The sequence below is a fragment of the Chanodichthys erythropterus genome, chromosome 14 (genome assembly GCF_024489055.1).
Source record: "Chanodichthys erythropterus isolate Z2021 chromosome 14, ASM2448905v1, whole genome shotgun sequence".
Classification (NCBI taxonomy): Eukaryota; Metazoa; Chordata; class Actinopteri; order Cypriniformes; family Xenocyprididae; genus Chanodichthys; species Chanodichthys erythropterus.
In genome coordinates this window covers 20,585,736-20,610,439 of record NC_090234.1, presented here as the reverse complement: position 1 = coordinate 20,610,439, position 24,704 = coordinate 20,585,736, and the positions used below count along the sequence as shown (strand labels likewise).

The 24,704-nt window shown below is 37.7% G+C and overlaps 1 protein-coding gene across 3 annotated transcripts in view; it reads right to left on the bottom strand.

The window, feature by feature from the left end:
• The window catches only part of ttn.1 (titin, tandem duplicate 1), a 135,765-nt gene extending 116,459 nt beyond the window's left edge, over nucleotides 1–19,306 (bottom strand). For all 3 annotated transcript variants that reach the window (XM_067409305.1, XM_067409306.1, XM_067409307.1), the window contains exons 1-38: nucleotides 19,102–19,306; nucleotides 17,363–17,466; nucleotides 16,862–17,065; nucleotides 16,486–16,773; nucleotides 16,317–16,405; nucleotides 16,031–16,236; nucleotides 15,509–15,767; nucleotides 13,732–13,797; nucleotides 13,264–13,522; nucleotides 13,107–13,182; nucleotides 12,795–13,013; nucleotides 12,468–12,610; nucleotides 12,199–12,386; nucleotides 11,861–12,091; nucleotides 11,473–11,711; nucleotides 11,158–11,366; nucleotides 10,908–11,072; nucleotides 10,616–10,784; nucleotides 8,785–10,487; nucleotides 8,408–8,689; nucleotides 8,045–8,311; nucleotides 7,633–7,905; nucleotides 7,260–7,523; nucleotides 6,903–7,163; nucleotides 6,525–6,785; nucleotides 6,168–6,431; nucleotides 5,819–6,079; nucleotides 5,443–5,703; nucleotides 5,097–5,357; nucleotides 4,877–5,018; nucleotides 4,389–4,557; nucleotides 4,064–4,292; nucleotides 2,792–3,076; nucleotides 2,570–2,695; nucleotides 2,264–2,452; nucleotides 1,206–1,685; nucleotides 414–908; nucleotides 67–108 (exon numbers count right to left, since the gene is read on the bottom strand). In XM_067409305.1, the coding sequence (XP_067265406.1) occupies nucleotides 67–108; nucleotides 414–908; nucleotides 1,206–1,685; nucleotides 2,264–2,452; nucleotides 2,570–2,695; nucleotides 2,792–3,076; nucleotides 4,064–4,292; nucleotides 4,389–4,557; nucleotides 4,877–5,018; nucleotides 5,097–5,357; nucleotides 5,443–5,703; nucleotides 5,819–6,079; nucleotides 6,168–6,431; nucleotides 6,525–6,785; nucleotides 6,903–7,163; nucleotides 7,260–7,523; nucleotides 7,633–7,905; nucleotides 8,045–8,311; nucleotides 8,408–8,689; nucleotides 8,785–10,487; nucleotides 10,616–10,784; nucleotides 10,908–11,072; nucleotides 11,158–11,366; nucleotides 11,473–11,711; nucleotides 11,861–12,091; nucleotides 12,199–12,386; nucleotides 12,468–12,610; nucleotides 12,795–13,013; nucleotides 13,107–13,182; nucleotides 13,264–13,522; nucleotides 13,732–13,797; nucleotides 15,509–15,767; nucleotides 16,031–16,236; nucleotides 16,317–16,405; nucleotides 16,486–16,773; nucleotides 16,862–17,065; nucleotides 17,363–17,453 (9,616 nt within the window). In that variant the 5' untranslated portion in view covers nucleotides 17,454–17,466; nucleotides 19,102–19,306. The remainder of the gene's footprint in view (nucleotides 1–66; nucleotides 109–413; nucleotides 909–1,205; nucleotides 1,686–2,263; nucleotides 2,453–2,569; nucleotides 2,696–2,791; nucleotides 3,077–4,063; nucleotides 4,293–4,388; nucleotides 4,558–4,876; nucleotides 5,019–5,096; nucleotides 5,358–5,442; nucleotides 5,704–5,818; nucleotides 6,080–6,167; nucleotides 6,432–6,524; nucleotides 6,786–6,902; nucleotides 7,164–7,259; nucleotides 7,524–7,632; nucleotides 7,906–8,044; nucleotides 8,312–8,407; nucleotides 8,690–8,784; nucleotides 10,488–10,615; nucleotides 10,785–10,907; nucleotides 11,073–11,157; nucleotides 11,367–11,472; nucleotides 11,712–11,860; nucleotides 12,092–12,198; nucleotides 12,387–12,467; nucleotides 12,611–12,794; nucleotides 13,014–13,106; nucleotides 13,183–13,263; nucleotides 13,523–13,731; nucleotides 13,798–15,508; nucleotides 15,768–16,030; nucleotides 16,237–16,316; nucleotides 16,406–16,485; nucleotides 16,774–16,861; nucleotides 17,066–17,362; nucleotides 17,467–19,101) is intronic.
• Between the last annotated feature and the right edge of the window lie 5,398 nt (nucleotides 19,307–24,704).

Sequence of the window (24,704 nt, the reverse complement as noted above, 5' to 3'; positions counted from 1 at the left end):
AGCCTCACAACAAAATTAAACAAAGTAAACAGAAGATAACAAGTCACCATAATTTTATTCATTTACCTTTCGCTTCTTCATAACTGGCCTCCTCATCCACTTTAGGCACTGTGAAAACACAAACAAATATTAGATATGTGACAGCATCAGTTTCTGTGCAGTATATCATAAAAACCCATATTCTCCTTCAAACATAATGAAAATGGACCACATCTCCCTTGTAGAACACCCATGACAGGTGTCCACTGCAGTCACTGTCAGACTCCTTTAGAAACAACATTTGCATGTTGTGATTTTTTTCCTTTTTTTTTTTTTCTGTCCCTTTCTACTTATAAGAGTGGACATATGAGTAATAAAAGTGTGCCCAGGGCTAACATAAAAGGTGGTAAAGACCAAAGCATGCAAATGCCAACCTGTCTTCATTCTGAGATGAGTGCTGCATGTTTTGTCTCCAGCAGCATTGATAACTTTGCAAGAATGTGTGCCCCCTTGGTCAGAACCAATATTCTTTACATTTAAGTAGCACAAGGGCCCATCATGTTTCAAGGAGTATGACCTTGGCTCTTCAACATTCAACTGGTTGTGTAGCCATACAACGAATGGAGGGGGGCTTCCTTTGATTACATAATAAAGAGAAGCACTCTCCCTTTGTTTGGCAAGGAATTCTGGGGACAGTTTCACAAGGAACTCTGGCTGAATTGCATCATATATGTCACGCTCCAACAAAGGGATAACATCAGGATTGTAATGTCGGCTTATCTGCCACTTTGTTGTCAGGGCTCCAACATTCTGTAGGGACTCCTGCTTTTCTTGGTCAGTGGCCTTTTTACTTGACTCATTTTCAGTTTTAGAAGATTTACTGATAGAATCGGAGGGTACGGGGGTTTCGTTGGGGTTCGCTTCTTTAGCTGAGTGAGAATAAAGTTAGGGAAATTTATTAGGGATTATTCAGTAATTCAGCAAGATATTTTAGCATTGATAAGAACAAAAACGTTAGTAAGATGGATGATGATGTTAGGCCAGGCATGTGAAGGATCAAACTATTTAAAGTATTAAAATAGATTACATGGGATATTACATTGTAAATTCAATTCAAAATTAAAGTTGGTTATAACCACATAAAACATATTTTAGATTAACAAAACACCAGCAGGAAGCAGATGGGATGAAATGAGCATCAAAGACAAAACAAAAACTATAACCACCTTCCACTGTGAGCTGTGCAGACGTTCGACTCTCGCCATTTCTATTTTTAACAGTACAGCAGTAATGTCCCTGGTCCCCAAGATGGACATTGAATATGATGAGAGAAATGAGCTGGCCTTGATGTACATACTGCACCCTTTCTGTATTTGTGATTGTCCTTCCGTTATGATCCCACACAATTTCAGTAAATGGCTGTCCACTGAAGGAACACGTGAACTGAGCCACATCACCCAGGCCAACAATTATATCACCCATTTTCTCGGTCAAAACAGGGCTTGTAGAATATTCTTCCACAGAGGTAACTTGTTGGACATCTATGCTTTTAACAGATGTTGTGGACATCATCACTGTAGAGACGCTTTCAAAAGTTTGCATAGTGGAAGAATGAATCTCACTCATGGTCTGGGAGGTGACCATCTCCGAATGAGTCATTCCGGTGCTCGAAACACTTTGCCTACCTACTGTTCTCACACTGAGATCTGAGCGATAAAAAGAATAACATTAGACATTTGTAAATGTCAAATTGCCATTTAAAGTTTAAAAATAATAGATCATCACTAGGGTAAAGGTAGTGAAAGATGGCATAATTCCATGGATGAGTCTCAAAATCCATGAGAATGATGACAAGCAAAATGTAATTTCTATTTCAAAAGTTATTTATATGGATGTTTTGTGAGAAAAAAAAACAAACAAAAAAACTATTCATTGAAAATAAAGTCTGTGGTTAGTTTTCTCAATAATAAAAAAAGAGGTGATGCAATTTGTATCTTTTAATGTTTCTTCTAAATTGTGCCGGAATGATCAATGAATTTTGTTGGAAAACAGTGCTTTTCACATGCACAGTAAAGAATCATGGGGTCTGGTCTTGGTAAGGTCGTAGACATCCATAATGTTTGTCCAAAGTGTATTTCATGTTAATGACCTGACCATCATGCGTGACATCTAAAACCTGTATTAAGCAATGGAACATGCTTTAAAAAAAGGGTCAGGTTGCTCAACAAGAAAACAATGGCATAGTCTTTAGAGAAGACAAGGAACCTAAAAAGTTTGCACATACCATTGACCGTCAAAACTGCAGAGCAAGAGACCATTCCTCCAGAATTGCGTGCAACACATGTGTATTCTCCTGCGTCTGCAACATATGCTCTGAAGATCTCGAGCTGGCAGATATCATCAAACTGAGACATTCTGAAGTTGTCAGACTTCACAATTTCCTTATCTCTGCAGTACCAGGTAATCTTGAGATCTGCACAAATTAAATTAATTCTTTCTTATTCCACAAAAAATATTATATATGCTAATTAAAAATGTAAAAACAAAATCTATGTTTCACAATTGTTTAATGCAAAGGGTTGAGCCTTACCATCCCCAGTGACACGGCACTGGAATCTAGCTGATTCTCCCTCTTCAGCAGTGGTACCTTGCAGTGAGGTAATAATTACTGGTGGAGACACTGGAGCCACTGTGTCTGGAGAAACCACTTCTGAAACTGTTCACAGAAATTAAGTTTGTGTTAAAAATATTGGTCATATGAAAGTATCTAATACTGGTTTTAAAAAACAGTTCTGACTCATGATAAGCTCACCTTCCACATTAAGCGATGCAGAACTTGTGGCTACTCCATAGTCATTCTTAGCTTCACAGTTGTACTGAGCTGCATCCTCTGGGAAGACTTCAATGAGCAACAATATGTGCTCATTTCCCTCCCTCAGGAACTTACACTTAAACCCAGAAGATAGGGCCTGAGAGTTCTTATACCAGGACACCTGAGGCTGAGGAATTCCTGTCACCTCCACAGAGAAGCGTGCAGGTTTGCCAGCCTCAACAGACAAGGGCTGCATGTGCCTGATGATCTGAGGGGGCTCAGGGACTGAATTAAATCAAGACATAAATTAGACCAAGACAATCAGCTTCACAACCTACACTTTAATGTAGTGGTTCAATGCACTAGGAGTGTAATGGTATGCCATGGACAGAAATAGTTATGGATATATTCAGATTAGGTACTGTATATACAAACTACTGTTCCATAGTTTGGGGTCAGGATGCATTAAATTGATCAAAAGTGACAGTAAAGACTTCTCCATTTGTTACAGAAAAATCTATTTCAGAAATATGCTTTTCTTTAGAAAAAAATGTATCATGGTTTTCAAAAAAAAAGTACAATAAGAAATGTTAAACGTAATGATTATGTGACACTGAAGACTGGAGTAATGGCTGCTGAAAATTCAGCTTTGCCGTCACAGGAATACATTACACTTTAAAATATATAAAAAAAAGAAAACTCTTTAAATTATAAGTTTTTACTGTATTTTTGATCAACTAAATGCAGCCTTGGTGAGCAAAAGACACTTATTTCAAAAACATTAAAAGAATCTTACCGACCTCAAACTTTTGAATGGAAGTGTAAATACAGTCAAACCAAAATTTATTCAGACACCTTGAACATTTCATTCATTAATACAGTTTATTCTCTATTGTTTAAAAAAATTGTAATAAAATATGACAAGATCTCAGAGTTAAACTGTGTCAGAAAAAAATGAATCTTAATTATGTCAGATAACACTTAAACAAAACATGGTCAGGTCAAAGTGTCTGAGTAATTTTTGGTTCCAAATTTTTATCAATTTTACTGGTGGTCCACTGTATGAAAATTGTTTGTGTATAATATGTCACAGTTTACTTTATTTTGCTATCCTCACTTACATAAATGAACTATAGTGTCCTGCACCCACTAGTAAAAATATTTCAAAAATATCAAAAATGTCTGAATAATTTTTAGGTATGACTGTATGTATGCAAAATAAACAGAACATTTATTTAAATAAATGTATAGATATCTGAACTGTACACTCACTCTGGACATGTAGATTGACTGAGCTCCTGTTCTTTCCTGCAATGAATGTATATTCTCCAGCATCACTTCTGTAAGTTTCAGTGATTGTCAAGCGATGTGTCTTTCTAACTGTCACGTAGTTAAAGCGCTCCTCAAAAGATTGAATTTCAACACCATTCTTCAGCCAGCGGCCTTCAATTTCATCCTCATTAACTTCAAACTCAAATGTAGCCCTCTGTTTCTCAACGACCTGAAAAGCATAAAAAAGAGAGAAAAAAATTTAATTTCACCATGGCACACAAGTATTGTTTTAATAAGCGAGTGTAATAGGACAAAAGATAGTTACAGTGATATCCTTCTCAGCAGGCTCAGAGATGCGGACATCCTTGCCCTCCACTATGAGGTTTGCTTTGGAAACACTTGCACCAGCAACCACAGAGAACTCTCCGGCATCAGACATGCGAACAGTCTGGATCATCAAACGCTGCAGGAATTTGTCAGTGGTGGCTTTGAATCTAAAACAAAGAGGAAGTTGCATATTATGGACACAGTTGAGATCTTGTTTGGGCATAAAAATAATTAAATATCCTTAAAACAAGATGAAGGTGATTAAGAAGCAAAAGTGCAAAAGACAATGTAATAGTGCAAATGACTATATATCTTTTGTTTTAAGCATTAATCTATCAAAAATGAATAAGATTTATTATTTACACAAGTCATAATGTCTTATACAGAAATAATATCATTAAAGATATTGATTAAGAAATGTTTTTTGTTTTGTTGTTTGTTTTTAAGATATATGCTGTGTAATTTACATTATAACTGAGGACATACCTGTCAGACATCTCAAGCTCCTGCCCATCCTTCATCCACATCACAGGGACGTTGGGTTCAGAGAGCTCACATTCAAATATAGCCTTCTTCTTCTCCGTTACCTTTATATCTTTAATGTGCTTGGTGAATTCAATCACACGAGCTGAAGAACACAGAATTTTGTTAGCCAATCTATTAGGTTACATAAAAAGCAGCTGTCAATAAAAAAAAACAAACTAACCATCAACAAAGAGTTTTGCAGATGTTTCAGCAGATCCAGCCACAAACTTGTAGTCTCCACCATCCCCAAAGTGAACGTTTCGGATAGTGAGAGAGTGGGTGAACTGCTTGCAGCGAGCTTGGCATCTATCACTGGATCGTATTTCTACTCCATTCTTTAGCCATTTGTAGGTGATGCCTTCATAGTTGACTGTCACCTCAAATGTAACAGTGTCTTTTTCTTTAGCATTGAGGTTTTGAAGCATGGATGTGATCAGAATTGCTGAAAGATTTAAAATTGCATTTGTGAATATGCTGATTAACTTTATATATCTTTTAAGTTTACAGACAGCATACAAATTACTCACGTTTAACAGTCAGGGTAGCAGAGACTTTGTCATTTCCACACACAAATGTGTATTCTGAAATGTCCTCCTGGCTGGCATTCATGACTTTCAGCTGATGAAGTTTGCCCTGCACCACAATTGCAAACTTCTCGCTCATCTCAATCTCAACTCCATTTTTCAGCCAGATGGATGGAACATTGAAATGTGAAACTTCACACTCAAACGTGGCCACATGGGTCTCTGGAACCTCAATGTTCTTCATTGGTTTTGTTACTCTCAAATCTGAATATATGCAAGAAAGATAAAACATATTTAGAATGCCTGCCAAATTTCACATTTAAGGTGAACACTATTGAAGAATTTTTTTTTCTTTTCTTTTTTTTTTTCAAATACTTACATTCAACATGAAGATGAGCACTGGAGTGCAGATGTCCGACCACAGCAATGTATTCACCTGCCAAGTGACCTTCAACACTCTGAATGACAAGTTTGTGGGCTTTCCGCTCAGACAGTATTTTAATATTTGAACTTGGCTTGAGCTCCTGATTATTGAACATCCACTTAACTGGAATGTCATCATGGGACAAACTCAGCTCAAATGAGGCAGTTGCACCCAGCAGTGATGTCACATCCTTTGGCTTTTTCACAATTTTGATAGCTATAAAAGAGATTAAAAGGTATTGAAATACATCTAATAACAGCAGACAGATTTATATAACTGTATACTTGACAAATAATTAACATACTTTCAACATTTAGTCTGGCATTAGCAGAGAGTTTTCCAAGTTTGAAACCATAGACTGATTCATCTTGGGTGTTGCAATTCTTGATCTTCAGGGTGTGAACCATGCCAACGACGGTTATCTCAAATTTATCACTTGGATGAATCTCAACACCATTCTTGATCCACTGGGAACCTTTCACATCCAAATGGGTGAGTTCAAGACTGAATACTGCCTCCTGGGTCTCAGTTACGGTTTGGTTCTTCATTGTCTTCCTGATTTTAACAGCTTGGATAAAAAAAATAAGAAATTACATTTAAATAACTTAAAATGGACGAGAAAACATAATTTGCAGTGAACTAATCCAACAACATAGTTTACCTTCAACTTTCAAGTTGCCAGATGTCTTAGAGTTTGCCACCTGGTAAGTGTACTCTCCAACATCCTGTGGCCTGGTGATGACTATGATAAGGCGTCTAACAGCACCCTTATTTTCACTTATGATATTATCGCTGAAGTCAACAGAGTGGCCATCTTTGAGCCATTTGCCTTCTGTAGTAGGATTAGCAACTTCACACTCCAGTTCAGCAGTTTGGGATTCTGCTACAGTCAAATCATGGAGTGGCCTGTTTATAGCACCACCTAGTGGAGAGATTAAAAATTAATGCCACAACTCAGTCACATGACATGATTCCCACATTGTGCATGGCAAATTAGTATGTACTTTGATTTTAAAAAGCAATTTAAATGTCTACGTACCTGACACAATAAGCTTTGCTCTAGATTCCTTCTCACCAGCCATGAAGATGTACTCTCCTTCCTCATCCTTCATGGCATTCAAAACAGTGAGGCTATAGTGTGTACCTTTGCCCTCAATCTTGTATTTTGGACCTGCTTTTAAAGGTTGACCCTTGAAAGTCCAGAGAGCATCAATGCCAGGATGAGATACCTCCACTTTAAATGTGACATTCTGGGTCTCAGTGCAAACACAGTCCTCCATGTGCTTAACAATAGATATAGCTATAAAATACAATGAACAATGCCATCATCATCAAGTATTTTAAAACAATTTAAACAGGAAAGAAATATATTGGAACAATTTTGAATGACACTCACGCTGGACAGAAAGTTTACAGGTTGAGTCTACTTTGCCAGCAATCAGTTTATATTTTCCTTCATCTGATGCGTATGTCCTGTTAATGGCCAGTCTCTGTTTGGATCCTTTGACAACTATCTGGACTCTATCACTTGCTGTCACCAGCTTGTCGTTTTGGAACCATTTTACAGAAGTTATATCAGGAGCAGAGATTTTAGCCTCAAGGACAGCTTTAGTGCCTTCTACTGTGGAAACGTCTTTTAATGGTGCCAAGAAGCCAATAGCTGGATAAGAAACAAAACAATTAATACAACACTTTCTTCCCTTATGAAAATGGAAATCAATGTTTGAGAATCCATTGAACATTCATTTATGGTTAATAAGAAGACTTACTCTGAACTGTTAGCTTTCCCTTTGTAGAAATGTCCTGAATAGGAACAACAAAGGAGTACATTCCTGCATCATCCTTACTGGCATCCTCAATGAGAAGCTTATGGGTGACTTTGTCAATGACCATGTGAATCTTATTGGAAGCAGAGATGGCTTGACCATTCTTCATCCATGAGCCCTCAACATTCTCCTGAGAGAATCGCACCTCAAGTTGGGCAATATCACCCTCACAGATTGTCAGGTCAGAAAGACCTTGCATCAGAGTCACAGGGCGCACTAGAGTGAACCAGAAATATTTAAATAAGATTTAAATCACTTTTAATTATAGCAGATGATTAAAATGAGTTTTAATAGAAAAGGACACAGCTTCTAAAAGCACTTCTAAATACATTAATCCTAGTTTCCTCATTCTCACCTTTCATCTTAAGAGAGGCACTTGTCTTAAGATTTCCCACTTTGAAAGTATATTTTCCTTGGTCCTGCTTTTTAACATCTTTCACAGAAAGACTATGACGACCACGACGTGCAGACACAACATATTTAAGGCTAGGAGTAATTTCTTTGTTCTCAAAATACCAGATGCCTTCAGCATCCTCACGGGACAAAACACACTCAAACTCTCCAGAGTATGACTCAGGTACTTCTGTATTCTCAAGGTTCTTTACAATTTCAAGTGGTGCACCTGTAAAAGACATCAAATTGTACATTTGATTAAATGCTCAAAACTATTAAACACTGTTGGATAAGAAGATAAAACTGTTGTAAGTGTTGTTCTAACCTTCAACAAAAAGTGAGGCACTGGTTCTTATCTGGTCATCATCAACAACCACACAACTGTACTCGGCTTCGTCCTTCATAGAAATCATCAGCACTGATAGGAAGTGCACCTTTCTGTCAGAGTGCATTCTGTATTTGTCACCTGAGAAGATTTCTGCATTGTTCTTCATCCACTTGACCTTAACAAATGGCTCATTCGTCTCACATTCAAAGGTCACCATGGTGTCCTTCTCTTTAGCATTCTGATCTTCTAGAACTTGTGTAAATGAAATAACTTGTTTGCCTGAAAGAAAAGTGAAAGAACAATGACTCAAGATTAATTCTAACATTCACGGTACAGATAATATGCCAACAGCAAGAAGTAGGAAAAAGTTTTACCTTGAACCAGCAGGAAAGCATGGCTTGAGGTCTCTCCAGCAATGTTCATGGCTTTGACCATTACACTTGCTGAGTCCTCAGCTAAGACATTTCTTATCACTAATTCACAGACATGGTCTTCTGGCCAATACCAGTAAACCCGGTCTGATTTCTCCAATAAGACACCATTCTTGAACCACTGACATTCTGGGTCTGGTTTACCGGTGACTCTACAACGGAAGTGTATTTCATCTCCCAGGCAAACTGTCTGGCTCTGGATCCGTTCAATGATCTTTGGAGCCTCCATGCTTGGAGAGAGCAAGATTTTCTCTGGCTTAATTTTGGGAATGGTGAGTTTACCCTCCTCTTCTTTTTTCTTCTCAGCATCAGGTCCTAGTTCTTTGGCGTGATGAAGAAGTTCTTCCTTTCTCTTCTTCAGCATACCCTCATAAGACTCATCCTTCTTGCGGGACTTCAGATCTACGGCAGTTATTGCTTCATAGTAGCCTTCCTGGGTCCTACGCTTGAATTTGCTTCTAAGTTCGTCTGTTTCTTCTGTTAATTTCTCATGGATCACTCTCTCGGTTTTCCTCAGCTTAACCACCTCCTTGGGTTCTTTAGAGGTTTCAGATGGTTTCTCGGCCTTGACAACCTCAAATGAGACTCTGCCATGCTCTTGTGATGGTACAGGAGCAGGAGCCTTGAACTCAGGAGCACGGCGCAGGATTGACCTGAAGTCCTCCTTTTGCTGAATCTCAAATTTAACAAGATGCTCAGTAACACCTTCAGGGTTTTCAGCTACAACTTTGACATCTCCTGAATCATATGACTTGGTGTCTACGATTTCTAAGTAGTGAATGCCATCAAATTGAAGTCTAAATCTTTTACTCTTGCGGATGAGCAGTCCATTGAGGTACCAGTTGACTTTTGGGGTAGGGTAGCCTGTCACCCTACAGCGGAATTTGGCTGATTCTCCTTCCATAACTCTTACTGGCTCTGGAAGTAGCACAATCTCTGGCTTAGTCTTTTCAAAGTTATCATCTCCAGTAACTCCAGAGGGGCCACCCTCATGGGCAATACGCTCTATTTCATCTATTCTTTGACCTCGCCTTCCCTCTGGCAACTGTGTTTCCTCTACAAGGCTTTTCTCATCTTTAACAATTAGTGTAGCAGAGGTCTGGTCAACTCCAAATTTGTTGGTGGCTCTGCAAGTAACGACACCACTATCTCTGGAATAAGCAGCTTCATAGTCAAGACTGCAATAGCCAAACTCATTGACCATCCGTAGTCTGTTAGCAGCTTCCAGTGGCTTGCCATCATGCAGCCACTCAACCATCATGGTTGGGTCTCCAATAGGGGTCAGTCTGCACTCAAAGTGTGCAGGTCCAAATCGCTTCAGCCTGACTGAAGTAAGCTTCTTTTTGAAGTGAGGCTTCTGTTGCTTCTCCTTATCGTAGAGGTCACCATCTTCCCATTGTTCCTGACCATAGCGAAGATGCAGTGGCTCTAACTCTGGTGCAGCAATTTCTTTGGCCTTGTAGGTTCCCTTGGGAATTACAAGCTTTTTCTCAGGCTGAGGCTGTACTGCATCCACCTCAATGTTAACTCTGCAACGTGTGGTATCTCTGCCAGCTTTGTTGATAGCTGTAGCAGTGTACCATGCGCTATCAGATCCTGTACTTGATGGAATCTTGAAGTGAGCTTCTCCTTTACCACCCTCAATCCTAATAAAAAATACATTCAGTTAAATGCAATACAGACATGTTTTTTTAATACCACATAAATGTCATCATAGGGAGTAACATTTAGATAATTTACTTAGACCTGTATATTTTCATGACTGAAAACTTACCTAATATGTGGGTGTTTGTGTGGGGAGATTATGTCACTGTTCTTCAGCCAAACAATGTCAGGAAGGGGGTTGCCAATAGCTTTAACAGCTAGCTCAACCAAAGTACCCTCTTTAACGCTGATGTTTCTTAGTTTCTCAACAAACTGTGGTCTCACCAAGTTTTCCTTGGCTGAAAATGACAGCAATGTAAAACAGAATATTTCATTAGAAATATTTAATGCAGTTGGCCTGAAGTGACTGTGATACAGAAAGTTATTCTATAAATTAATTATTAGAGTATACAGCATCATACCTTCAACAGTGAGAGTCACAGATACAGTTGTTTTTCCAGCTCTGTTCTGAGCAACAACCGTCCACTCTCCAGAGTCCTGAGGCATGGCAGGAACCACAATCATTGATTGAGTTCCATCCTCCTTTACCACTATCTTGTGGGTGTAGTCATTGACCACTTGTTGTCCTGTAATGATAAAAATATAGTTGTCATGGCATGGTAATAAAAGAATTGGCAGTTATAAAACCTCCTATGGATGCAGATCACTAACCATTGTGGAACCAGTAAGTTTCTGGCATGGGTCTTCCAACTACTTTCAGATCAAATCTTGCAGTCTGTCCCTCAGAGCACTTAAAGGATGAGGGCTTCTGTACAAACACAGGCTTGTAGAGTCTTTCTAGCTGGGCCTCATCTGTCTCATCAAGTCTACGAGAAGGTGATTGAGCAGGAGAACGACTTTTGGAGCGTGGTGATGTGGACCTGAAAAATACAATATTTGTAATATCTCAGTCCAATAAATTATGTAATTTGCTATGGGGATATTACAAACTATGTGATATTCTTAGATTGATTATTCAAAGCATACCTAATTCTTTGAACTGCCCCTGGCTGAGGAAGCTGTGTTTGTGTTACACCAGATGGCTCCACATACAGCTTTCCAGAGCTGACAGCATTACCCTTTATGTTACTGATCAAAGCAGTGTAGACACCCTCATCTTCTGCCAGCACCGTAGGAAGACGCAGACTAGCTCTACCATCCTGCAGAACCTCCATCTGATAACGGCCTCCATGTATGATGCGCTTACCATCTTTGTACCAGGTTATCTATAATTGAAATAATACAAAAGTATGTTCCGGTCCTCTAATTTGATGATTTTCAGTACAGTAGCACTTTTGCTAGTTTGATATAGTTTCAAAATGTTACTAGCTTAGTTGAATGAATTTTGAATGTGTGTAAACACAATTAATCTTACCTTAGGGAGAGGGGTTCCTGTCATCCTACAATGTAAAGTTGCACTCATTCCCTCCCTGAGTCTGTAATTTTTAACTGGAGTATTAAAGACGGGAGAAAGAGCATCGTGTTCAGAAACACTCATATCCAACTGCTCCCCATCCTCAGTCACCAGCTCTTGGTAGGTAATCTTGAGTAGGTGGAACTCAATTTCTTGGATGAATCTCTGCTCCAAGTTAGAAATTTGGAACTCCTGTAAAAAAAAATATCATTGTAAGGTTCATACTCACACTTTGTAGATTCAGAAGTTGATTTTCAGGATTTATAATCTTAAAATAAGGCTAAAAAAAACTTTCATACCTGCTCTGAAATGAAGGACTGCATCATCTGGGTTTGTTGAGCCATCCTCCTCTCCATGAGCATCTGCTCTTTCTCAGTGACAGTTTCAACAACAGCAGAAATCTCAGCCACTTTTGGCTCCTCTATAATAGTAGTTACTTCTGTCTTGAATGTCTCTTCCTGTTTCTTCACATACAGCTCATATGCCTCTGTAAAATGCAGAAAAACACTATTAACAATTGATCTAAAATACCACTGCAATTCATAATACAGTCACCCCGAAAACCAACCTTCATCAAGCAGCATGGCTGAAGCAGAGATCTCCCCAAGTGGGTTCCTAGCAAAGATGGTGTACTCTCCTGCATCATCAGCAAATGTCATGGAGATCTCAAGCTTGCATGCTCCTGTGTCCTTATTGTAGGCTACTCTGTACCTAGAGGATACATGAGGGTTTTTTTTCTATTAATATCTTTGCATCACAGTTCACATGAAACTAAAGCAGAGGACAATGCATAAAAAAAACTTTGAAAACTCAGTCGCAATATACATAAATGTATGCCGATACTTTACAAACAATTAATATCAGAAAGTGTATACATGTACAGTGTAAAACATACCTGTATCCAGTGGTAAGTGGAATTCCACTTTTCTTCCAGTAAATATGAGGCTTGGGGCTTCCTCCGACCTGGCATTCAAAGATTATGCTGTCTCCCTCCACAAGCTTCTGCACTGTGGGCTTCTTTACAAAGAATGGGGCAACACCTGCTCCAGCCTCCATATGCTCAGAGACTGCACTTATTTCAGACATTGTCTCCTCTTTGGCTTCAACTGTAACACTGTTTGTTAAAAACCAAGGAATCAGATTGCAAATTCTTACTAATTAATACTATTTAATATAGTTTATACCACAAAGAATTCTATCAACTCACTGTCTTTCATGAGCAGACATTTCAATGTGTTCAGAAACAGTAGAGAAATCCTCTCGGCTTTCAATGTCTTCTGAGACTGAAAATGAAAAATGATCTATAAATATTAGTCTATAATCATGCAGATCATTTTATTTCAAGCCAAGTCATATGATCGTACCTTTGACAAGCAGGTAGCAGGAGGTGCTGATAGTTCCAGCCTCACTGGTAGCAGTGCAAGTGAAGCGGCCACTATCTTCAGCAAAGGCTTCACGGATCACCAAGCGGGCATAGCCGTTTTCAAAAGTGATCTGGAAGTCAATGGAGTTCTCGATTCTGTAATCCTCCCTGAACCACATTATGGCTGGGGTGGGGTGACCTGAAATATGGCACTCTAGAGACACAGACTCCCCCTCGGTAACAGTCACATTCTTCAAACCCTGGACAAAGAAAAAAAACAGTATTACAAAATCTAAGTAAATATTTTAACTTCGCAAGGTATCTTACACTTATTAACATTTTTTTTTAAATTTACAAGTTCACTCTGTTAATTACTACTGACAAAATGCCAGTCATCTTGGACATATACTGACACTCATGTGTACATGAAATTTTAAATAAAAAAACTGCTAAGTGCTCATTTACTCACAGCCACAATAGTTGGTGGCATCACTTGCTCTTTTGTGAGGGATGGGATTGCTGCAGTCTCAACAATCTGAATTGCAAAAAGAACAGTCAAATCAAAATTTATATTAAATAATTATTTTTGGTTGAGATGGAAAAGCAAATACAAATCAGCAGGTTGTAACAGTAAAAGACAAATAGTTTAAGATCAATGATTAATGGGTAAAAGATAAAACTGGTAAAAGAGAATGATTCCTCAGTGAAGCAAGTGAGATCTTTACAGGACTGGTTGTGTTCACAACGGTCAAAAGCCAGGGGGTGATATTGTAACTTAATTAACTCAGGGTGATTTCAGTCCGATTAACTACATGAATCTACACAACAAACTTGTGTCCCAAGTTACCACCATAAGATTGATTGATTTTTTTTTTTTTTTTTTTTTTGCATCATAAACTGTATTCTTACAACAAAATATAAATTCAACCCAAATTGCAAATGATTAATATTTCATATATTACATATATACTAGATATACTAATAATCAATGTGAGGTTGAATCCTAAAATTAAAGTCAAAGAATATTTAGTTTATACACTGGTAAAATAGTTTCATGCCAGGCAAACAGTGACCAATTCTTGGCACCCTTATATTCTCATTCTATTATAAGACCATCACATGACACACGCTATCTCTAGATCTCAGCATCTGTTCACATCAATCACAGTCAGCTTCTGTACAACAAATAAATCAGTCTCACTGTTTAGTCAAATGCTCAATTACATTTACCTACTATTGCCTTACTAATAAACAGGACTTTTTCAGTTATCAGTTCCACATTTATGCAAATGTAGTTTGTGTTTATATTACATTTTTATCATTTAGATTTTTGCTGGCTAAAAAGGTTGGTGCTATAATATATTTTTTTGAGGGATTCAATGTTTGTCTATCACTGTTCATGCATTTGTATTCAAGAGATTCAAAACAGAGATGATCAATGAATTGTTATGAGTACTAAACTTTTTAAAAATACAACTGATCAACTTCTAGAAACAATTAGGCATCCGTGCTATATATAGGCAGAGAAAAGAAACCACAGTCAGCATGTGCAATTTTCCCATTTTAAGAGCAAGAAGCAGTAAATATTGTGCACATAGAATGAATACACATTGTGGCAATGCACACAACAAAGAATAGGTTAACAATGAATTTACTATCTTTCTAATAAAAGAAGTAGTGTAATTTGAGTAATGTGGTTAAACAGTGTGTAGCAAATCTATTCAGATGGGAAAAAAATTATGAAAGTGTATTTCCAATTAATGTATTAAATATCAGTTATATTACATTAAATCAGTAAAACTTCAACATGGCAAGTTAGTGAAACTTGCTGGGCTAGTATGCAAAATTAAGTGTGATCATTTAAGGTGTGACAACTGATAAATGGTGTGAAAACAATCATTCTCACCCCCAACCCCCAACATCTCTAATGTGGATTCCTTTGCACTAACAGTAGTCTCATTAATATGTGTGTGGTTTCAACTCAGTCTGTTTGCAGTAGAAAACAAATGCTCTAAAATAACTCCAAATGACCTTTTGTTAGTGACTGCATACATTAAATTTTTAATGTTTATTTCAAATGATATTTTATGCACTTCTTTATTTGAATTAAAATGTGTTTGATTAAGATTTTTTTGACTATATATTACGTTTTAATACAATTTTTTTTATTTATTTTTTTTATTTTATAACAAAAATAAATGTTACTTTTTACCCACTAGAGGTCATAGTAGTAAAAATAGACCTACTTCTTTGACAGCGACTCCACTGGCTTGTTGCTGCATAGCAAAAGAACCTTCCCATTGCTGCTCCTTGTGGACAAATGTGGAGGAGGTCTGGACATATGAGGCCCCAGTAGTCATGCTGGTGTAGCTGGACTCTCCCACATAACCCTCCTGCTTCCATGGAGGCAGAACATCTGCAGCCTGTGTGACTTGTTTGTGTATAGTCATTGGAGACTTCACTGGTCTGATAGGGGACACAGACAGTCTTGAAGGGGAAGTAGACCTAAAATAAAACATGTAAAAAAAGAAATAACAAGGAACAAATGCTATGTAAGAAAGATGTTTTGTGTACCGTAAAAATTAGGTAACAGAACATGGATTCATCTTTGCACTTACATTTTCATAAGTGTGGGCGAGGGAGCAAATGACTTTCCATTACATAGCAATCATTGTCACTATTGATCTTAGTTCATTTATCTGCAAAGTGCAGTATTTGTAAAGGTATTATTACTACTTAGTAGTAATGATGTTGAAAATATACTTCACCTGTGAGGGGTGTGAATGGGGGCTTTAACGGGCCTCACAGGGGATGGTGACTGATGGCGCGTAGTTGCAACCTTTGACACCCCTGTTGGGGTTGGGGACTTGGAAGTCGGCTTTGGAGGTATACGAGGAGGTGTCTTGTGAGCCAAATCACCATCCTCGATCTCCAGTTCCATCATGGCACTGGACTCAAAGGAGGCTTCCATTCTCTGTGAAAGACACATAACACTAAGTTAACATGGTATTTTGCTGTCAGCTTCATGTGTAATTTTGTCAGAATGTTAACTACCTTTTCAACTCTAGCCTGATGAGTCTGTGAAATCTGAGAAGTTGAAACAAAAGTCTTGGTCTTCTTTGCAGGCACTGCAACTTCTTCACCTGAAATAAAAAAGTAAATATTTAAAGAACACACTATATTACAAAATGTCAAGTTATTTCATTTGGAAAACAAATCAAACCTTGAACCAGAAGTTCAGCTGTAGAAGTAGTACGTCCACTGCTATTAGAAGCACTGACAGAATAAGTTCCAGAATCTTCTGGGAAGGCCTCGGCAATCAACAAACTATTAAGGTCTCCATCTTGAACAATCTGAAAGTCAGCAGAGCTCTGAATCTCAGCTCCCTCTCTGTAGAACTTTACCACAGGTGTAGGGATTCCTGTAACTCGAACATCCAGTCTCACTTGGCTTCCTTGTCTAACAGTCATGCTCTGTAGTCTTTGAATGATGTTTGGTGGCGCAGTTTCCACTTTGAGGCAAGCAAAGAAATAGTGTTTGTTTAACATAAAAAGTCACTGGCAGTAAAGAACAAAGCTGTTTCAAAACTGATTGCTTACCTGTAACCAGCAGTTCAGCAGTGCTAGTGGCTTGTCCAGCGCCATTGGTGGCTCTCACAGAAAATCTTCCGCTGTGTGCGGCTGTCACAGCGGGGATCATCAGAACAGCGCGGCCATCGCTGAACGAGATCTGAGCGCCGGGCAGAGCGGCAGCAGTAAGAACCTGGCCATCACGAAACCAGCTCACCTCCGGAACTGGATTACCTATAATAAAATATTGGAGGAAATGATTAAATAAGCTATTTTAAAATAGTGTTTCCCAATCTTTTTGTCATATATAAGCCCATAGCCCCATCAGTAAAGTAAATACCAAAACAGGAATCATCAGAAATGCTCATTTTTACTCCTATTATACTGGATGTAACTTATTTTCACAGCCCTAATATTTTTATTTCAAATTTGGTTGAACAAAGTTTGGGTTAACATAGCAAAATCAAAATCTTTCCAGGTAATAATGATAAATTAATGTATTTTTATTCCACTTTTTTCTTCTGTCCTTACCACTAACTTGAGCCTCGAACGTTGCAGCACTACCCTCAAGTGCCACAACGCTCTGAAGCGGCTGTGTAAATGTTGGAGCTTGTGTTGACATGGTAGAAGGCACCCTAGAAAAGAACAGAATCAAGTTCAAGATATCAGTCAAGATAATTGATTAATGCCCAATGAATCAAATAGAAATACAACAGCATTACTGTCTGTTACATGACAAACTAGGTGGGCTATTTTTAGCTGTAAAAGAAATGAACTGACTAATGACTAACACCCCCTACCCCCACCAGCACCTGGCCATCAGCAAGCCTGTCATTTGTGAGAACTGTGAACGACGAAGCTGTCGAGTGTCAGGTCAAGCACCCAATTGAATATGTTATAAATGTGTGAACAGCAACTGTGAGCTGTAAGATAAGGCTATAAAATAAAATAAAATAAAATAAAATAACTTGCCTAAAAAAGTAATAATCGACAAAGCTATTTCAACACTGAAGCATTTGGCAGAACAAAATAGTCTGTATTCTTATTGGTTCTATACAATAATTAAATGAATGTATTTGGATATATTAACATGTGATTAGCTTCAAATATGATGCAATTCGTTAAAATTACCAATTACAAGAAAGTAACATGCAAAGGGTAATTTAAAATATCAAGCAAGTATAGTTTGCAAATGTGTAAGTAAAAATAATCAAGTACAAAGACATTTTAATATATCTTAAAAATCCATTTCCAAGCTTCTGAAAGTTGGTCATCAAACATCCATGAGGTTTAAATGAAAACCTTGACCTATAAATATATCTTTATCTTTACAGAAAAAATGCTTCAAATAGCTTCACATGTGTATCATCCAGATATTTCCCATACATAATGCAATATTATTTCTCTATAGTCTGTGTGATCTCATATAAAAAATAAAACAACAAGGTATTTGATTGGATTGTATTATATTAAACCATAATTGATATGGTCTTGGCTCGAATGGAAATGGACTCAGTTGCAATGAAAGAAAGAAAGAAAGAAAGGAAGAAAGAAAGAAAGAAAGAAAGAAAGAAAGAAAGAAAGAAAGAAAGAAAGAAAGAAAGAAAGAAAGAAAGAAAGAAAGAAAGAAAGAAAGAAAGAAAGAAAGAAAGTTTACTTAAGCGGTTAAGCCATCTGCATAATTAGCCAAAAAAAAAAAAAAAAACAACCAACAGGTAAGAGCGGACACACATTGTCCATAACATGACTCACAATCACCGTCAAAATAGTTTTGCAATAAATATCAATAATAGACAAAAACAAAATGCCAATACAAATTTAATTCAGTCTAAATAGCATCATGTATGAAGGCTGATATTCAGTATGACAGAAATGGCAGTCTCCAAAAATAATCTGTCCCTTGTTTGATTGACAGTCACCATGTGGCACATAGCTGGAGGTGCAACTGATATCTCTGCTGCTGATTCCCTTAAAAAGACATCATGGCCCAGCTAGGTCACCACTCTAATGCTATCACAGGCTATTCTTGGCTATTCTGAAATCATTGCACCATTTAACAACCTTGAGAGTTATTATGTTTTATAAAATTCTTGAAGAGCAACACAGATTGTCTACACTACCTCATCATACTTGTAAAACCTCAATCGAATATCACATTGTAAGCAACAGCACTTTTATTTTGCATTAAAAAGGTGTGCAAGCATGTATCATTGTAGCTTATAGTAAGACTTGCTTTAATGGCTGTGTTCTACAGAGTAAATGCCACTTACTTGTATCACAAGGCTGCCTAAACTTGATGGGACTGTGCCCAGATGGCTAGTGCCTCAGCAACAATCCTCTTATCCAAAATGATTCCAGAAAATCCAAGGTGAGAACGGTTGGGCCCCGTTAATACCCAAAAAACAAAACTACACAGGATCTAGACCGTGTAGTTTTGCTTTTCCCTTGCAATCCCTACACCCGAGGCAAGGCTGGGAATGCTCCAACTGCTCAGAACTGCTAACATAGTTGTTTTAGTTTATATACCTCGAGCCTAGCCTGCATCATCACTTCCAGGCCACACCCAGTTGACCAAAGCATCATGGGAGAGTGATGCATTTTATGCAACTTCACACCTGTCACTCAGTGGTCCCCCTCTCTGAAGTTAATGCAAGCTTGATATGCCTTAGCCTCACTCTGGAGTTTCTTTACTACATTGGGTTTGTTGATTCATTGTTCATGCAAGTAAATGGTTATGTTCATACCCCATTCAATGACATGCCATGCTGGAAACCCTTATGGCAGGCATTAACCTGTTGATGACCAAAAGGAGAGACTGGCTGTCCCTGTCACTCAAAGGAAGGGCAAGGCAAGGCAACCCCCACAGTAAGGGATGGATATACTGGTTACAGAATGCTTGCTAACTGTGCCTATTTTTGAAATTTGTTACAATCATCCAAATTTGTCAGTCTTGGTGAACAAAACATTGCATTTCACAACTTTGTTTCAATGGTCCTGTTAATGGAATAAAAAACATCCAAGCTTTAAAATGCACTACTTTTGCAACAACAAGAGTTTGAGGTCACTGTTTGGGGTGTAAAATTCAGCACCACTAAAAGCTAATGTACTTGGCATATTTAGTCATTATACTGTCTTCACGTCCAAATAAGTTAAAGTCTTTTGATCTTTAGCTTAGCATGTTAATGCTATTCAGGGACATTTTTTTTCCCAAATAAATGGATTCTAGCTGACTGTAAAATGCATCCCTTAACTACAAGGATGAGTCTCATTATACGATGAATTCATTAAATAGCAATACAACATGATACACAAGTGTGCAGAAAACATTATCACTTTAACATTCTCCAATCCTTTATCCATGATATTGAAATTACTGATACACAGTATATCTAAACTGATGGTTAAACCTTAAACATGATTAAACCTGATTATATTATAAAGCTTATAAAGCTGGGCGATGAGACATGTACTACAATGGAAACTGAAAGCATTAGCCTCAGGCTAACATAAAATTGCAGTTAGAAGACAAAAAAAAAAAAAAAAAAAAATAGATAAACCTTGTCAAGGAGTAGGCTATGATGACCATTTCATCATAATCAAATTACAAGCTAAACCAAAAGACTGTTTAAAGAACATCCCTCAAACATAAATGTATACTGTTTTATCATTTACACTTACTGTTTACCAGATTATCACATTCAGATCAGCATTCTTGTCCTTCAGCTTCTCAAGTGGTGTTGGCACTTTGTGGAAAGCTGGTGGCTCTAAAATACATTTAAAATACAAAATAAAGAGTTTTAAATTAATTATTAACAAATATTAATTATGAACCAAATATATAGATATTGCAAACAAATATCAAAAAAATCATTGATAATCAATAAATAAAATCCTCCTAAGGCTGGCCCACACTAAAAGATTTAATCAGTAAAATCTTATCAGATTTTCAAAATGTGAGAGACCACAAACATGAAAAAATTAGTTTTGTTTCTATAGTGTGTGGAGAGCTGCAATGTGACCAAGACAGCACACCACACACTAACAGATTACATTCTCAAATAACTAGATTCCCGACTGTGAACATGGGAAATCTTGCAAAATATCTCATGGGAAAACATGACTTTAGAGTAAACAAACATGGTGGACGATAGGCTAGAAGAAATGGCGACATTAATGTTTGGACGGCTTTTTACAAAAATTAGCCAAAAGTCATGTTATGTTTCCGTCAGCTTGCTCTCTGATTTGGTATTGTTTCGTTCCACGTGACAATCTACAGAGTCCGTAAATATATCCATAAATATTTAACATACAATATTTACGATTTGAGATTGGTGCGGCCCTGACGTTCTTCCGAACAGATTCAATCACTCTTAACACACGTCACACCACAGGAAAATCTGATAAGATAATATGAAGTAGAACCATCAAGATAATCAGGACTTTACCTATAGGATTGTCGCAAGGATAGAATTGGGACCAAAATCGGCCTGATTATCTTGTAGTGTGTGGGTGCATTGTTCATGGTGATACCTATTCAGCATAAATTAAAGACAAAAGAAGATCCATTTACTCTTTGACTTTTGACTGAAACGGTGGTCTGGGCTACAGCTCATGTGGGCTCTAGTATTGGTATGAGATTGGATAACTGGTATAATATCTATCTGCTCTAACTATAGGCTAATTCACATTGCTCTCTGTCATACATTTTATAGCATGATGCATTTTTCATAGCTGCTCGTCTCCAAATATATATCATTGGAGAGCAGCTTGCATTTATTTATTTTATTTTTCACATCTCTTGCAATGTATCTGCAGCAGACAAACACATGTGCAGTTCTGTGACAATAAAACAACTGGTGTTTTCCCCTCCCAAAAACAGTAAAGACAGTGGTAAACAGCTGCCATTAGTACTCAAGGTGGTACTCATGTTGATTATGCAAACAGGCCCAGAAGTGCAGTGTGAAAAAGAGAACAGTGGGCGCAGGAAGAGAGTGGTAAGACAAAACTCGTAATCAAGCAAAACACTCTGGTCAGGTTCTCATTAACTTTATTAATTAAATATTATTTATACAGTGACAAGAACATTAACAGGATTCCAAACCGGATGAAACCTAACAATTGTAAATAAAGAGCTATCACTACTTCTGTCATTTTATCAAATACGGTGTAAGACAAATTAAGTGTTTTCCCATCAAAAACATCACTTCCTGGAGGATGATGTTATTATGTACAGTGCTCAGCGTAAATGAGTACACCCCCTTTGAAAAGCAACATTTTAAACAATATCTCAATGAACACAAAAACAATTTCCAAAATGTTGACAAGACTAAGTTTAATATAACAAACCAATATAACATCTGTTACTCTGTTACTCAAATTAGGGTGATGCAAAAACAACAAAAACTACTACATCTAGAACTTTGTATGACCTCTATGATTTTTAATGACAGCACCAAGTCTTCTAGGCATGGAATGAAAAAGTTGACACCATTTTTCAACATTTATCTTTTTCCATTCTTCGAGAATGACCTCTTTTAGAGACTAGATGCTTGATGGAGAGTGATGCTCAACTTGTCTCTTCAAAATTCCCCATAGGTGCTCGATTGGGTTCAGATCAGGAGCCACTGATTCACTTTCACCCTGTTCTTCTTCAGAAATCCAACAGTGGCCTTAGATGTGCGTTTAGGATCATTGTCATGTTGGAAAAGTGCACGATGACTAAGGACACGGAGTGATGGTAGCATCTTCTCTTTCAGTATAGAGCAGTACATCTGTGAATTCATGATGCCATCAATGAAAAGCAGCTCCCCGACACCAGCAGCACTCATGCAGCCCCTCATAAGGACACTGCCACCACCATGTTTCACTGTAGGCACCATGCATTTTTCTTTGTATTCCTCACCTTTGCAACGCCATACAGTTTTGAAGCCATCAGTTCCAAAAACATTTATCTTGGACTCATCACTCCAGAGTATAGAGTCCTAGTAGTCTTCATCTGGCACTGGCAAACTCTAGGTGGGCTTTTTTTTGCCTAGGTTTTAGGAGAGGTTTCTTTCGTGGACGGCACCCACACATGCCATTCCTCTGCAGCATACACCGCATTGTGTCATGGGAAATAGTCACCCCAGTTTGGCTTTCTGCGTCTTTAGATAATTGCAGGCCGATCTTCATCCCTTCTCATCAGAAGATGCTCCTGACGACGTGTTAACTTCCGTGGACGACCTGGACATCTCTGTGAGATGGTTGTAGTTCCATCTTTTTTTAATTTTTGTACCACTTCTGCCACAGTATTCTGACTGATAAGTAAAGCTTTGCTGATCTTCTTGTAGCCTTCACCTTTCTGGTGTAAAGAAATATTTTCTTTCTCAGGTCTTGTGACATTTCTCTTCCATGTGGTGCCATTGCTAACAGCATGAAATGGGAAGGGGTTTTAAAGGTGCCCTAGAATCAAAAATTGAATAACAAGAGTTCAGTACATTCAATACATAAATTGAGTTTCAAACTCCATTGCTTCCTCCTCCTTATGTAAATTTGATTTGTTTAAAAGACCTCTGAAGAAGAGGCGAATCTCAACATAACACCGACTGTTACGTAACAGTCAGGATCATTAATATGTATGACCAGCGGTGTAGTCGGGGTGATACGCACGCATACGTCGTATACATACTTTTTGCCCAGGGCTGTTTGCATATTACGACTTCTAAGGATCAGTATTTGCGTACCCACTTGTTTTTTGCTTCGAAAGTCCAGAAAATATTGTCCTGTTAGCTTTCCCTTTAACTGTGTCCAATGCTGTTGTGTAAACTCGCGATTCTTTGCTATAATTGGTGCATGAGCACTTCTGTCATTCTACCTTTTCCCGCTCATCATCGGCTAAAAAAACAGGTTTCACAGTGCGTGTTCGCGCTGCAGTGAGAGAACTCCGATCAAAGCCGCTCTGTGTTTTGAGTGGTGCATTGAGCGCATTTCTCTCACTGCAGCAGTCACGGCGTGAAAAATATGGTGGTGAGTAAATAAGAGTATTAATTAAATAGCCTACATCATGCGTTCAGAATTTTATAAGCGCTAAGTTCCCGTACAAACTGAAAAGACCATCAGCGCAACTGAAGCTTTGTTTATTTAATGCATTAGTGGTGCAGGAATCATAAACATGCGCTACTCTGAATCTTATCACACTCCAAAAGTGAGATAAGATTTCCACGAGCCATCCCAACAATGACAATAAAATGTGCAATCCATTTGAATTCTATTGAGAGTTAAACACTTTGAAACGCTATAGAGAAAGTCAAACGTGATCTAGACTGATGAACAAAGAACAAAAGAGGACAAACATCATCTTGCGCCAACATTTATTAGGGAGCTTTTTATATTCATGACCCACCCTTACTAGAATTTATATAGTTTTAATGTAGCCTAGTAATTATGATAAATTTGGCTAACTTGTACGATTTATAATCTATTAAGGGAATATATTTTCACTAGATTTATATTACACCTGTGACATGTTCTATTGTTTCTATAGGCTATTTGTAGGTTGCTATTTTTTATAACAAATGCTATGATAATGGAAAATGATATAGTTTGACTTCTTATGGCACAATGAAGTAGAAAATTCTGTCAAACTGATAAGCTTACATGTGCGTAAATAATATAAAACTGAGTTTACAGAGGTTACTGGGGAAACAGCTCTATTTCTGCTGCTCCATAAGCGCTACCTACCGACAGAGAGTGGTTTAAATTTTCATTCAGCCTGACTACTGTTTTTGTTTGTTTGTGAAACTCATGACCACATTTTTATAATGTTAATAAATTACATTTTGAATAATTGGCTTTTTTTAACACCCTTTTGAATAAAATTAAACTTTAATTTCAG